This window comes from Phytophthora sojae, assembly GCF_000149755.1.
Source record: "Phytophthora sojae unplaced genomic scaffold PHYSOscaffold_1, whole genome shotgun sequence".
Taxonomy (NCBI): domain Eukaryota; phylum Oomycota; class Peronosporomycetes; order Peronosporales; family Peronosporaceae; genus Phytophthora; species Phytophthora sojae.
Genome location: NW_009258115.1, coordinates 2800825 through 2815276, shown reverse-complemented (window position 1 = coordinate 2815276; position 14452 = coordinate 2800825). Strand labels below are relative to the sequence as shown.

Genomic DNA, 14452 nt, shown 5'->3' with positions numbered 1-14452 from the left:
AACTGGTGTCCGTGTTTTGAATGAACCTGGAGGAAGCGGTGCTGACGTATATGGGGCTTTGTACGGTGGCATCAATGAGGAGTCTACCAACAGCAGCCAAGACGAAGGCGTGCAAGTAAAAGGTGGAGATGATGTTGTACTGGCAAATGCAACCGAGGATGTAGAGATGGTTGATGGCGAAGACTCATGTGAGGCCCACGCAATGTCTCCTTCAGAAATCAATGGAGATGGAGACGTTGTGATGCAAGATATGGCTCAAAAAGGGGAGTATATTGCTAGTCATGATAGCGATATCGGTGGCGAGGTGTTAGCAGAAGCTGGGGAGCTCAGAGAAGCTGAAAACCCACCTTCAGCGTCGACTCGGTTATCCCTTCCACCAGTCCATCCTTTCTTTTCCGAGTCAACCTCTGAAGAGGATTCTGAGGTGCTGGTGCGCGCGCTGACGCAGGTACTGTGATACGTGTGTCGTGTTTGAAAACTGAAGATAACACTCTTTGTGTTTCATCCTTTATCCGCTTGCTACAGACAGCAGGCTCTTATCAAGATGATTTCAATTCGTTCAGGTCGATCGTCAACTGCTGCGTTGAAGTACCTGTACGCCTTGTCGCCGACAACCTCGAAAAAGTGGCAGTGGATTGGTTTCGTGAGTCGCTGCAAGTTGTTGAGCACCTTCGATGGCTGCGCAAATTGATGCTCATGTCAGAAGGGCTTTGCATGGACATCTTCGCGCGTGACTTCCTTCTCGGCTTGAATTCGACCACTCGAGTGAATTGGGGAGTTGAGGGACGACTTACATCGGCTCTCACTCTGGCTATGATCGAAGGATCTGTGGCTTCGAATGCCATTGTGCAGAGCTTTCACTACTCAACCACGCCTGCTCTCGCTGAAGGTACGCATTCTTAAAGTCAAGTCTGCTGAATGTGCGGTTCTCATGCGTCTTTCGTTGTGGAAACCCAGTATTAGACAGTTTAACGATGACCCCAGCCGTGCCGAGACTTGTTGGTGAGATTGAGCTGGTGTACGACGTCAAGTGGCCTCTTGGCTTGGTGATCACTTCGCAATCACTGGATCACTACAAGATCATGCACCGATTTCTGCTTCATGTGCGACTGACATCGCTGGAAGTGCGGGAGGTGTGGTCACTCCTCCGCTCTATCCGCCAACGTGGACATCTGTCTCCGATTCTTGAGCGTTTATGCGGGGGTGTTGTCTACAAGATGCAGGCTCTGCTCCAGGCTTTCAACGAGTCCTTTGCGACGAAGGTGCGTGCTACTTCCGTGATCAATGAGCCCGAAATCGAACATGATGACCAAACATTTCTGCATCGCTGCAGGTCTTAATGTCGGCGTGGTCGGAGCTTGAACACTCGTTGCAGAAGTCGACAATGCTCACGGAATTACGGCGCCACCACGACGACTACGTGGCTGTTGCACTCCGCTGCTGTTTCTTGGACTCCTCAGAGGTAAGCAACCACTAAGATATCGCATATTGTTCAGTATCTCGCTCACGAAGTAGACTCTAACGGGGCACCACAATTTGCGCTGCAGGTTCACTCGGCGTTCCTGGGCACCTTGGCCGCGGCTTGGAGTTTGATGGCATTCGTGCGAGGATTGGACCGCCAAGTGACTGGAAGGGCGACTGAAGAGGCTCGAATCCGCGCGCTGTGTGACGAGTACGACATCGCGCAGCGTACACTGGTCGCACGTCTACAGAGTGTTTCACGCGATGCAGATCGGAGTGCGAGGGAGTTTTCAGAGGTACGTGAGCTTCCCTACAACACCTGCGCATGCACGCTCGACTCGAGGTTAAGGTTTTGTAAATAGCGGCTACCGCTCTAATGTGCTGACTTTTGTGCTCTGTCTGCTTACCGCGTGCTGCGTAGTGTTTTCTACTCCGGCTAAACTTCAACGACTACTACTCCACAGGCGCCGGTCCAGAAGCAGCAGCGACAATAGGCGAGCGAGTGGGCGCCAGGAGCTGGATGACGATGTAGTCGCGGGATTCTTCTACCATCGAGCTCGTCGAAATAAAATATAAACTGACCTGGAACAAGCCAGCCGTCGCGGGCGCGTGCGCGTGCGCGTCCCTCCCCTCAAAAGAAGAGCCGATGTGTGTCCTTGGGGTACAAACGACGTTGGCACAGTGGGCACTTGCCGCTCGCGCGGATTGCTTGGTGGATGCAGCCGCCGCAGAAGATGTGGCCGCACGTGGTGGACGTGATGTCCTCTATCACATCCAGACAGATGCTGCACTTGAGCGCGGCCTTGAACTTCTCCAGCTGCTCGTTGTTGTGCATGCTCACGCTCGTGGACTCGGCGCTGTGCGTGATGTCCGTCAGGTGCTGGCGCTTGGTCACCGCGTTCCCCGGCGCTGGCCGACGTCGCTTCCGTCGCAGCGGCGCCGGCGGCGGGGGCCCAGAGCCCCCCGAGACTTCCACGATCTCGATGATGTCATCACTGTCTGCTGCATCGGCTCCGCTCGCGCTCGGGCGGCTCTGGGCGTCGTCGCCCTCGTCCTCCGAGGATGAGACCGTCAAGTCGATCGACACTGGCTGCTGCGTGGGGCCCGCGCCCGAGTCCGCGCCCGAGTCCGCGCCGCCGTCGCGCTCGTAGACGTCCTGGAAGTGCACCATGTGGGGCAGCACGAAGTGGTCGCGCGTCGGGGCCCAGTCGTCGTCCGAGTCGTTGAGCAGGTTGTCGAGCGCGGCGCCGCTCCTGCTGCGTCTGGATGATGCGTCCCCTGCTGCGTCTGCCCTGCTAATGTTGCTGCTGTTGTTGCTGGGGCTGCTGTCCGCGGAGGACGCGCCGAAGCGGGAGGCCAGGAAGCGGCTGGGCAGCGTCATGAACTGGTTCAGCGGCGGCAGCGCCCAGCCACCGCCGGCTGCGACGGGAGGGGGGGCGGACGCGCGGACGCTGCTGGACTGGGAGAGCGGCGCGGGGGTCAGCACCACGCCCTGCCGTCGCATCTTTAGACTGACTGAGAACGCCGGGCAAGAACGCTTCGTTTCGGGCACAGTGTACCGGTCTCCGCTAATTGGCTGGAAGGGAAAATGTCGAACACGTGCTGTCATTGAAGGAATCGGCGCTGCAAGTCGCATTGCATTGTAACAGACCGACACAGCGGCGCGATGAGCGTGGCGCCGCCGCACGAGCTCGTGCTGCAGGGCTACCTCCACAAGCAGGCAGGCGTCTGCATCTGCGGCTGCGTATGGTGTAGCAGGGAGGATGCTGACGCCGTGTGTGTTGGCGTGGAGCAGAGCAAGCACCTCAAGATCTGGCGCATCCGCTACTTCATGCTCACCAAGGCAAGCGACCGCCTCGACCTGACGACAATAGACGGGAAACCCCAATGCAGAATTGCGGCGGACAGAGCTACCGGCAAGGCAGGACGGAGAGATGAGACTGACGCTGCTGCTGCTGACTGTTGACAGGACGAGGTGACGTACTCGACCAAGTCGGGGCGCAAACCGCGGCTGCTGCTGTCTCTGGGAGACGTCCAAGTGGTGCGTCGCGGGCTGCGTGTCAATATATGAGCGCTATAAAGAAGCGCTGCAATTTGATACGGGTAGACACTGAATTACTTTGGTGCTGCATGCTGGCAGGTCGACGACCAGAACCACGTGCGCCACCCGGGCAACTACGTGTTCGTGCTGCAGACGCCGTCGAGGAAGCTGTTCCTGAGCGCCACGACCGAACAGGAGCGGCGCTGTTGGGTGACAGAGCTGCGTGGGTTGCTGTCGGGAGGCTACGATGGCGTCGACCGCACGGTCTTGGACTCGGCGATTCTGGGGCGGAATCCGTCGAGCGCAGCGAAAACTTCGACGGCTGCCGCTACGGTGCTGAACAACCAGAAGAAGGCACACAAACGAGCGTCGAAAGAGCGAAAGGCAGAGAGACGACGCCAACAGCTCCCAAAGCTGAAACGGACGTTCACGGAGACGTGGCTGGACGAGGTGTTCGTGCAGCCGAGTGGCAGCACGCGCGAGGACGTACCTCTTCTAGACGCGCTGTGCTTTGCTGGCATCCCCAAGGAGCTGCGAGGGCGTGCGTGGGCGTGGATACTCGGAAACACGTTGCAGGTCAACGAAGACTTATTCAATATTTGCAAGGCTCGAGCTCAGGCTGTGCTGATGGAGATGTCGTTGAAGCGCGATGTGGACCACTCGGTGGTCGAGACACCAACAGCCAGCTCTGGTGCAAGCACAAGCGTCATCCTCGAGTCTCCGGGAAGAAGCGTGTCGAGCGTAAGTAGTGCTTCGTCTGCTTCAGAGACTAACGCAGAGGACAGTGAAGGACCTGTTGCTTCAGAGGACTCGGCAACTGTTCAAACTACGGTTAGTGCCAAACCTTCAGCGGCCATGGACGTCGCGACGACTGGTAAAACCTCGCCCTTGAAAGAAATTAGCGACCGGAAAAGAGCAAGGCGGTCTTCTGCTGTGCTGCCAGTGCAAAATATGCTGCAGGATGCTGTCGGTATTGCAGAGATGCTTGTTGCGCACGGCGAGCGGAGCATCAAGCTCGTCAACGTTGACATGCCACGCACATTCGGTCACCACCCGCTGTTCCAGCCAGGAGCCGAGGGTACTGAGCGCACGACGGAGGTGCTGGAGGCGTACATTTGCTACCGACCGGACTTGGGTTATGTGCAGGGCATGAGCTACCTCGCGGCTACGTTATGCTTTCACATGGACAGCTTCACTGCTTTCAAGGCGCTGGTCGCTCTGATGAGCTCGAGTCTGCTCTTCGACATGTTCCGTCTGGAAGCAACGCGAGTACGTGGTCGTGAAGACAAATGCATGCATTTGATCTCTGTTACTTTACTCACCCACGTTGTTTCCACGAACAGACATTCCACTACATCGAGGTGTACAACCAGATCCTCGAGTACGAACTACCGGCCCTGGCAGCTCACTTCCAGGAGATCGGTATCGACGCGCAGATGTACGCGGTCGATTGGTACGTCTCGTTTTGGTGGTGTTTGGCCGTTGCTATTCAGGCTAATGTTTTTGGCGTGTCCCCGTTGTGTGTAGGGCATTGACCCTGTTTACAAGAAGCTTGCCGCTGGACCTAGCGTTGCGTATTTGGGACGTCTACGTGCTGCTGGGCACGCCCTTCTTCTTCCAGGCCAGCATGGGTGAGCCTTATCTGTCTCAATGAAATGGACCATATCGAAGTGTGGCTGATGTGTATGCGTGTGTGCTCCCTCCTACTACAGGTCTTCTGTCGCTCTTCCAGGACTCGCTGCTGGCGATGGAGGCGGAAGACATCATGAGGCTGCTGCACAACTTCCCCAAGAACACGTCATCGCGGCAGCTCTTCGAGGCGATTTCGTCCGTGAGCCTCTCGTGCCAGGAGATCACCGAGCTGCTGGCCGGGGGCAAGCTCTGGTCGCCCGACGAGGCTCGCCAGGTGCCGGTCAAGTTTCCCGAGACCTACGAGTGACCTACCAAACAGACGGACGGACCCACTTCAACTTGCAAAAAGTTACCCAAAAGATCGCCATTTTTGCCTTAAGCTTACACCATACAAGTCCTCTCCTCGGGGCAATGCAATGCATGCTGTCGCTGCAAGAAGGACGCTATCGTTTCGTTGTGTAGAAAAGCGAGATGGCTACATTCAAGATGTGGTTCGCGAATATTCCGGCTAAGTGCGATTTCATGCCCATAAACTCCCAGCCAAACACTTTTTGATATTGCTCATACCCGCTACCGGACCCCCTCGAAGAGATGGCGACCCGCGGCAAGCCGAGCGTGTTCGCGGCCCTGAGCCAGCTGCGCGTGAGCGAGGACTTTGACTCGGACAACGACAGCGCCGAGGAGCGGCAGCAGGAGCGCAAGGAGAAGCAGAAGCAGAAGAAGAAGTCGCGCAACAAGAAGAAGAACAGGTAGGATGACGGACCCGCTCCATGGGCTCCATTGCTGCTGCTGTGGCTGTGACTGACATTGTTGGTGGCTGGTTGTCTCTCTATGTGTGTGTATGTGTGGCTACATTGTCATTGCAGCGACTCGGCGCAGCTGAAGGACCTGGCGTTCGTGTCGGTGTCCAAGCCCAAGAAGAGCAAGGGCAAGAAGAAGGCGGGCGCCGGCGCCGCGCAGACACCACCCGGATCGCCGGTGGAGGAGATGCAGCCAGTGGCTAGCGAGGAGAAGGTGCCCGAGGTTGCAGAGCCCAAGCGCTCGCTGGCGGACATGATCAAGGCGGCGCCGCCGCCGCAGCAGAAGGTGAGACAATGTGAGGTCCCAGCGGGAGTGGATCGGAGTCCGGGTTCGACAGCCGATATGCTACTCTAGCATGTTCTAGTTGCTTCGATCAAGTGCGTTGTGTCTGACGACTACACCGGGTGACGATATACTCAGACTACCCCAGTCCCCAATGGAATCGAGAAGAAGCCCCAGCCAGCAGCACCTCAGCAGCAGCAACAACAAGAGAAGAAGGTTAGTGCGCCGGGTAGTTGTTGGTGGTCGACTGAGTGAGCGAGAACTGACAGGGATACGAATGCGATCTGTGATTGAACGATGATGTAGCTCGCGTCTCCTCCGAAGCAGCAGCAGCAGCCCCAGCAGAAGCAACCACAACAGAAGCAGCAGCAACAACAAAACGTAGGTCCGCCACCGGCGCCCGCCACAGCTAGCGCACCGCCGTCTTCGTCGGAGGCGGAGCTGGGTGCCGTGTACACTCCGGCGCACATCACGATCACGCGCGTGGACGGCCAGATGAAGCGCACTGTGGCGGTGACGGAGGTGATGGACCAGCTCCTGCGCTACACGCAGCAGAACGCGCAGCTTCTAATGGTGCAGGAGCAACTGGGGGTACGTGGCCGCTAGAGTGTGGAGGGATCCCTTGTGGATAACCGCGCTGACGTGCTGCGACGTGTTGATGATGACCCCGTGCAGCACGCAAACCGCAGTCTCCAGGACCAATTGCAGCGCAGCGCAGGTATGAGCTTGGTCGCCATTTCGCTGTGTGGATTTGCCCGGCGGCTTGACTGACTGATGGGCGCGTGCGATTTTTTTGCCTGGTTTCTGCGCTGTGGTGGAACCGAACAGAGATTATCAACGGTCTTCAGAACGAAGTGACCATGTTCCGGCAGATGTGTCTGAACCTGCAGGCGGAGGTGAGTCGGCCGATCGATCTATCGATTGAGTTGTCCGGGGCTACAATGGCGGCGCGGTGCAGTGCGCGGAGCGAGCTGGCAAGAGCTGCCGATCCGTGTACTGTAACGTCGCAGTTGAAGCGCGACCAGGTGGCTCACCCGTTATTATTGTATATTGTCCATCTGTGCAGGTGTCGTTGCTGCGCTCCAATGTCCCCGCCCCAGATGCCGCCGGCAGCAGCAGCAGCAATCCCCAGCCGCAGCATCACCACCGCGCGCCGCCTGGCATGTCCTGAGCGCGAGCGTGCGATGACTATAGGAGCCAATTTAGCCTGAAGGAGGCCGGAGTCCAACCCCATAACGCCCGTCCTCGCAATAGAAGTCCGTTAGCTGGTCTACAGTCTGGTGCGTCGGCGTGCATGTATGGTATGGTACTGCTCCCTCTAGCTCTGTGCGGCCCGTCCGTTTTGCTGGCACTGCAGCGCACAGTCTCAACTTCAGGCCCGCAGTGGATCCAGACGGTGGCGTCTTGCTGGCCCCAGCCCACAAATCTCGACGGGTACTCGCGACTATCGCATCGCATGAGCCGGCTAGCAGTTTGTGGCTACACCTGAAACCTCGGGGGCTGAATCAAGCCCATAGCTTTCGGTTGCCAACGGCTGAGTAGTCGAGTTCGTGTAGTAGGAGGGTATGTATTTATTAGACGTTTCGGTTGTTGTCAAAGCTCCAAGCTTGGTGTCAGTTGTGACCAACACCGTCCCGGATCGGCCGGGCACTGCAGCGTTGAGAAAACGCCCGAGCCGGCCTGCTCCATACAGACCTTGCGTTGTGCGTGAGCTGAAGCCGCGATACTCCACCGCTGTAATGGAGGCGCCACCCATTTCATGCGTCCGCGTCGGATCGTCATCTGTTGCATAATAAGAACCGCAAACTGTATACAGTCAGTCAGTCTGGTCAGCCAGCTCCTTTTCGGGGCAGGCAGGCGTGCGGCGCTCTCTGATCATTTGCGCTTTTCCGCGGGCCGGAGCGAGACGAACCCGCGAGTGGCGGTGGCCGGGTTACCAATAGACCACAGTAGACGTCTCTCGTCCTCCCTGCATATCAATCAATACACACAGCCGATGGTGGGCAACACGATGCACCGGATCAAGAACAAGCTGCGCAGCAGCCGCCTGGGCAGCAGCAAGAAGGACGCGGCCTGGGCGCTGGACGAGGACTCGCTGCGGCTCAAGCAGGCGCAGGACGACGCGCCCGTGCGCTACGACCGCAGCGGCACGCTGTCCGACACGGTCAACGTGACGGACGACGTCGAGGACATGTTCTACGGCCGTAACAACCGCTCCACGGCCAGCGCCGCCTCGGACGTGCCGCAGTACCGCACCACAGAGCAGCTGCGCGACACGCACCTCACGCTCTCGGCGCTGCACGAAGACGCCGAGACGCCGTCAGCCACCAACAACCTCAGCAGCAGCTTCTCGCAGTTCTCCGTCACGACGCCCAGCAACTACGCGGCCTCCACGCCCGGCAACTTTAGCAACCACAACGGCCAGAACAACAACACCAACCAGAGCACGACCTTCGCGCGCGGCTTCTCCGCCATCCCCACGACTGTAGGCAGCGCCGTCGCGGAGGAGGGAGAGCTGGAGCGACTGCGCGCCGAGGTGCTCGAGGTCAAGGAGGAGGTCAAGGCCATTCGCAGAGAAGTCATGAACGAGCTGCACGTGACGCGCTACGACGTGCTGAAGGAGCTGGCGCTGCTCAAGGGCGCGGTGGCGCAGCTCACCGCAGCGCAGCACAGCTCCCCCCCGTCCGTTTCGTCCACCGACAGCTCGAGCTTGGACCCGCTCTCGGCTGATGACCGCGCGAAGCTGGTGCGCCAGACTTCCACCAAGACGTCGCCAGCCACGCGCGAGCGTCTCGCAGCGTCCCGCGCCAACGTACAGAAGACTCCGCCTCCGTTCGCTCGTGCCAGCGTTCGACTCACGCAGTTGGCGCCCGTTGCGGACGACGCTCTCTCAACGCCCCTGACGTCGCAGCAGATCAACGAGATGTTCCCGCTTATCGACTTTACTTCAGAGCTTGCAGCGCACGCGCGCGGGTTGACCCCTGGATCGCGCACGTGGGCTCTGACTCGCGTGGAGGAGTGGCTTGACTCGCGCTTCAACACTGGCAGTGACATACTGCTGGCAGTGGTCGGAGAGGGCGGAACTGGCAAGAGCGCGTTCTGTGGCACGGTGGCGCAGCAGTTCCGTGGCAACATGTTGGCTGCGCACTGCTGCCAGTTCGATCGCAAGAGCAAGAGCACCCCGCGCAACGTGCTGCTGTCGATGGTGCACCAAATCGTGGACAACTACCCACCGTTTAAGAACCAACTTGCCAGACTCAACCTTAAGTACGTGCTGGAGGAGGCGGACCCGATGCTGCTGGCGGCCAAGGTGCTGGTAGACCCGTTGAACGCGCTAGAGGAGCCGGTGCAAGCGGCTTTCATGATGGTGGACGGCATCGACCAGTGCGCGGCGGGGGCGCAGGGCCGCAACGAGTTGCTGGAGTTCTTCGCCCAGATCATTCCTCAGCTGCCGACGTGGGTGGGGTTCCTGCTGTCCTCCAAGCCGTCGTCCAAGCTGGCCAAGCGTCTGCCTGTGTCGTCTGTTCTGGACTTTAGCGCCGAGAACGACGCGTTCGTAGCTGACGTTGCTCCGCTGGTCGAAGACATCGCTCGCAACTTCAGCGATGACGACTTCGTCAAGGCCAAGTCGATGCTGAAGCAGAAGAGTGGAGGCAACTTTGCGTACCTGGAGTTCACGAAGCAGGCGCTATCACACCCGGGAATGGCGGCCGCTAGTAAGGAGGGCGCTGTGCCACTTGGTGTGCTCAACGATCTACCGGAGACGCTGTACGATATCTACGCTGAGATCTTTGAGGACAAGTTCGGCCAGGGACGCGCGCGCGTGTGGGGCAAGGCCAAGCCGCTTCTCCAGCTCGTGGTGGGAGCAGCATCCGGCCCGTACTCGCCTGTGACGGAGGAGCAGGCGAGGGAGCACTTCAATCTCACTGCGGAGGACCTGCGCATGCTGCGTCGGTCGTTCGTCGACCTCGTTGCCGTTCGCCACGGCTCGTACCGCATCGAGAGCTCAGCGCTTTGCGCGTGGCTGAGCGACCCCGCTCGATCAGAAGAGCAGTTCTACTTCAGCATCGACGACGCGCTCCAGGCTTTGCGTCAAATGCGCCGCTCTGGTTCCAGCGGATCGAGCAGTGGCCACTCCGGAAGCTCTTCGGACGGCACAACCAGCGCCCCCACCCTGTCCCGCACCACCAGCCGTGGAGCGACCAAGTCGCACCACCGATCACATGTCAAACACGAGCCGCGCGCCAACCCCGACTACAAACCCGTGGGCATCCTCAAGCGCGGCACGACGTATTGAGTAGAAGCAGATGTGAACAAAAAATAAGTATTGATGTTGATATCTCGTTGGCTCGTGTTCACTATCGACGCAGTCGCCGCATTCTACCGAGTCTGTCGCCTTTGCCTCCGCCTGTGGACGCGCGAACAGCAGACAACACTTGAGCGAAGTTGCCGCTGCGAGCTGAGCCGGGTCGAGATGGGGAGGTAGCCATTTCGACAGTCGCGCCGGCCTCGCGGCCGATCACTTCAAGTGCAGTGCGCATGAACGCCAACGCCCCGTCGGTGGTCTCCCCAACGCTCAAGACGCCGAAGACACCGGCTGTGAGACTGTCTGTGAGCAGGAAGAGCGTTCCTAGCGTGCGCTCAACGTCGAAACACACTCCATGCAGTCGGCAGGCGTGGAAGAAGGCAGTGTACTGCATGGTGGTCACGTGCGGGTGGAAGACGTACGAGCACACCACGTAGCAGCGAGGCGTGCCAGCCTGAGCCCCCTTCGCCAGCGACGCCTCTCGTAGTAGCAGGTCCGTTGTGCCCCCACCGCCACTTCGTCCTGAATTGACGGCCGCAAGTGTCGAATTTGCTGCAGCCATTCGGTAGCCTCCTGAGCTCGCGTCGAGCACGCCCCGGGCGAGAAGGTGAAAGCACGCGAAGCTCGCAGCAGAGTCTGTCAGGAACGGATGCACAGCGAGCGCCCAGAGCCGTGGTGCGCCGCCGCTCTTGTCGTCCTGGAACACGACGAAGTCCAGACTCACGTAGCCCCAGACGTTGGTCTCCACTAGCAGCTTCCCCGCAGCAGTGCACGCACCCTACAAATCACCGATAGATCGACGTCAATCTCAAGAACACAACACACAATGGAGCAGCGAAGACTCACCTTAACCGCCTCGTGCGGCGCCACTGTCTGGGGGAACGTGAACGCCACCGTTTTCCGATTGAGTCCTCCGCCACTGGCCAGCACATTCTGCGTCGACGTGATGTGAACTGTGCCGTCCGGGTCAATGAACAAGTTCGCGCGTACGTAGGCCGGCTCCACGGACGAGCTCGCAGTCTCGGGCGAGGCGACGAAGCTTGTGGGAGGAACGGCTTCGACCACGCAGCCGAAATGGCTGATCGCTTCGGTGTACTCTCGCCATGACGGGAAGATCTCGGTGTGCATGGGCGTCGCAAGTCGCGCCAACACGCCTGGACGCTCCAGTTCAGCTAGCACGAGCTTGGATGCAGCATCGCGCGGTCCCGGTTGGCGCCAATACTCGGGCGTCTTCTTCTCTCGTCGTAGCTCGCGCATCGCTTGCATCCCCGACAGATCAACCACCGCTTCACCAACACCAAGGGGGTCGTAGTCGAGCTTGAGCAACCATCTCGGCTGATCCATGTGCGCGACTGCAAGCTTGGCAAGTGCTGCGAACAGTTCGTGCTCGTCGTAGAGCTCGTAAGTGCCGGTGGGGACGTTCACGTCAGCGCGGATGAGCAGCCGCTTGCCACCTGAGCGAGTGAGCAATGGTAGTGCTTGAGGTGGCGGTGCACCAAGGATAGGCAAGTCCAGGGCGATAGCCAGCCGCTGGTCTTCTGTACCAGGCAACCCCATCACGAGGTATGCGTCTTTGCCTGCCGTGTAGTGCCGGATGCGCCGCAGACAGTGAGGCGAGTACAGCAAGACTGACGAGAGCGAGAAATGCGCTGGAAAGCGGGCAGCCTGCTCTGGAAACACGAGCTTCACGCGCGGTCTACTATCAGCCAGACCGCCCAGCTGCAGCAGCTTGAGGAAGTAGTGCGAGACGTCAGCGGTGAGCTCGAAGGGGGCCACGTACACAAGCAGATCCACGTTCGAGTCCAGAGCTGCAGCGCATATCCGCGTCAGCTGGAGGTTCTGCTGCACTGCGAAGTTCTCGGCGCTAAGGCGCGAGTGTTCATCCAGCGACAAGGACGGCACGTGCACGACAACGCGTCGGCGTCCTGCAATCTGATGCCACTGGGTCTTCAGGTCGTTCATCTTGGCTTCCCAGTTGTCAAGCTGCTCCCGCCGAAGCTCTCGCAGTCGAGCTTTCAAAGCCGCGTGGCAGCTGAAGGCGCGCCATGCGAGCTGGATCTTCGTCGCGCTGAAGTCGCTCGCGCGCGATCTCACATACCGGCGGCGGATTGACCACATCCGGACACAGGCTTGGATTGTCGTCGCAGCTCGGCGCTTGCGGTCTCTGCCTTTGTATCGCTGTCCTGGTCGACGGAGCACCGCCATTACCTGCTCTTCGTTCACGATGCAGGACAACAGCTCGCGCTTGGAGAACCGAGGCTGGCCGGTGGAAGCGAGAGACAACAAGCGCTGGCCATCAGCGTACGCCAGCGGCACGAAGTACTGCGTGAGGAGAGTCTCCAACGCGCGCAGGGCCTCCTCGACGCTGCCCCAAAGCTCCTGCGCTACGCGGCGGAACGACACAAACTCGGGTGTATCTCGCATGGTTCGTCCCTTGTGGATCAAGAACTGGTGCAGACTGTACGCGTCCAGCAGCTCGTTGTATCCGCGGATCTTGTCGACGTTGGCGCCCAGCTCCTCCATCTCGGCCTCCTCGTCCTTCTCGTTCTCATCGTCCTCCTGCTCCTCATCCGAGATTTCCTCATCTGGCTGCTCACTGAAGCGCTCTCGGTTGTCTTCCAAGTCGTCGCTTTGGTTCGTGAAGGCCGCTATTGCAGCGGACACCAGCGAGCTCTGACGTACCGATCTGCCGCTCTTGTCGGCCCTAGCAGACTCTGGGAACGACATCGTGACCTTGCTTGGACCATGTCCGGCTGAACCTCTCCTGGTGCTGCGTCTTCTGGTCGTGGCAGTAGCGGGAGGGCTGGACTCGGGTGCAGGAGGTGGAGGCGTAAACGGCGCCCGAAGATCAAACTTTAGCGCTGCGAGGTTGTAGCCCGTGGACTGCGTGAACGGCGTCGGGCGAACCGACTGCTCTGATCGATCGTGGATCCGCGTCGCACGCTGCTTCATCACGCCACCACCCGATCCATCGTTCGCTCCACTGGGACCTGCAAAGGCTGGTGTCAGGTCAGCGTATGCAGGTAGAAACCCGCGTGTGACCAGGTTTAGTACGCCGTGTTTGGCGTCCTCCTCTCGCAGTTCAGGCGTCGGCGCACTGGGGTCGACTTTGTTGACACTCGGCAGGAGGCGACAGTGTTGTGTGGTTTTCTTGCGCATGAGGCGGCCGTGATGGATCCCGAGATGCCGCTGCAAGTGCAGGGGCGAAGGCATTAGAGTCTGCCGGACCTCAACGCTGCTGTTCCGGAATTGCTGCGCATACAGGGTCAGTCAAGAGGTTATTTAACACATCAAGAGAGGACTCACCTCTCGAAAGAATTCCATCGGGATTGAGCTCGCGTCCATACTTTTCGCCACTCTGGGCTTGGCATATCCGCTGCGGTGTCTTGTGGAGGGAGGCGCTGCGACTGTGACGGCAGGGAGCAGTGTTCCGCTCTGACTTTGGTTGTTTTGAGCGCTGCTGCTGCTGTTGACCATGCCGTTTAGAACGAGCTCCGCCTTGGCGCGCAGCTCTGCCTCTGTCTGCTGCAAAATGGCGTTGAACGCCTGCACCTCGGCTGTGGTCACGACTGCGCTGTGCCGCATCGGCGATGCGTTGGCCTCCACGGCTGCAGCCGCCGCAGTCATCTGCTCTCGCATGACTCGGAGCTGCTCCTGCGTCTGCAGCAGCAGTCGACCCACATCTTCTACGTGATGCTGCTGCTGAACCTTCTCCATCGCCACAGCTTCAGTCGAAACGCGTCAGGCGTGGCGTCGAGTACAGCGAGCCAATCTGCTCGCCAATTTTACCAACACACCAGTCCTAGAGTTGAGATGCTGCTGCTAGGACGGCTAGGCTACCGCCCCGGTATTAATAGGGTAATCAGCTCAGACCACCTCGCAACATCACCGCCACCTTCACACTTCCTCTTGACGGCATTGTCGTAGTT

At 59.3% G+C, this 14452-nt stretch overlaps 6 protein-coding genes across 6 annotated transcripts; 4 read left to right on the top strand and 2 right to left on the bottom strand.

The window, feature by feature from the left end:
- Window positions 1-690: 690 nt before the first annotated feature.
- On the top strand, window positions 691-1993 carry PHYSODRAFT_476644 (hypothetical protein; the record flags this gene model as incomplete). The annotated part of the gene is made up of 5 exons (XM_009516332.1): window positions 691-889; window positions 958-1262; window positions 1334-1462; window positions 1548-1757; window positions 1883-1993. 5 exons carry the CDS (start codon window positions 691-693, stop codon window positions 1991-1993), a joined length of 954 nt encoding a protein of 317 aa, XP_009514627.1.
- A 99-nt stretch (window positions 1994-2092) lies between these two features.
- PHYSODRAFT_553932 (hypothetical protein) lies at window positions 2093-2963 on the bottom strand (the record flags this gene model as incomplete). The annotated part of the gene is made up of 2 exons (XM_009516331.1): window positions 2802-2963; window positions 2093-2753 (listed from the first exon to the last, which is right to left on the bottom strand). Exons 1-2 carry the CDS (start codon window positions 2840-2842, stop codon window positions 2093-2095), a joined length of 702 nt encoding a protein of 233 aa, XP_009514626.1. The 5' UTR covers window positions 2843-2963.
- A 164-nt stretch (window positions 2964-3127) lies between these two features.
- On the top strand, window positions 3128-5441 carry PHYSODRAFT_474929 (hypothetical protein; the record flags this gene model as incomplete). Its single annotated transcript, XM_009516330.1, has 9 exons — window positions 3128-3187; window positions 3431-3502; window positions 3602-3766; window positions 3851-4168; window positions 4220-4250; window positions 4398-4771; window positions 4846-4955; window positions 5030-5133; window positions 5215-5441. 9 exons carry the CDS (start codon window positions 3128-3130, stop codon window positions 5439-5441), a joined length of 1461 nt encoding a protein of 486 aa, XP_009514625.1.
- Window positions 5442-5725: 284 nt separating this feature from the next.
- On the top strand, window positions 5726-7388 carry PHYSODRAFT_293286 (hypothetical protein; the record flags this gene model as incomplete). Its single annotated transcript, XM_009516329.1, has 7 exons — window positions 5726-5883; window positions 6001-6220; window positions 6356-6433; window positions 6524-6808; window positions 6893-6935; window positions 7046-7113; window positions 7284-7388. 7 exons carry the CDS (start codon window positions 5726-5728, stop codon window positions 7386-7388), a joined length of 957 nt encoding a protein of 318 aa, XP_009514624.1.
- Window positions 7389-8116: 728 nt separating this feature from the next.
- Window positions 8117-10555, top strand: PHYSODRAFT_348903 (hypothetical protein). Its single transcript, XM_009516328.1, has one exon. The coding sequence runs from the start codon at window positions 8214-8216 to the stop codon at window positions 10512-10514; it is 2301 nt and encodes a 766-aa protein (XP_009514623.1). The 5' UTR covers window positions 8117-8213; the 3' UTR covers window positions 10515-10555.
- Window positions 10556-10575: 20 nt separating this feature from the next.
- On the bottom strand, window positions 10576-14240 carry PHYSODRAFT_321157 (hypothetical protein; the record flags this gene model as incomplete). Its single annotated transcript, XM_009516327.1, has 3 exons — window positions 10576-11301; window positions 11370-13775; window positions 13830-14240. 3 exons carry the CDS (start codon window positions 14238-14240, stop codon window positions 10576-10578), a joined length of 3543 nt encoding a protein of 1180 aa, XP_009514622.1.
- Between the last annotated feature and the right edge of the window lie 212 nt (window positions 14241-14452).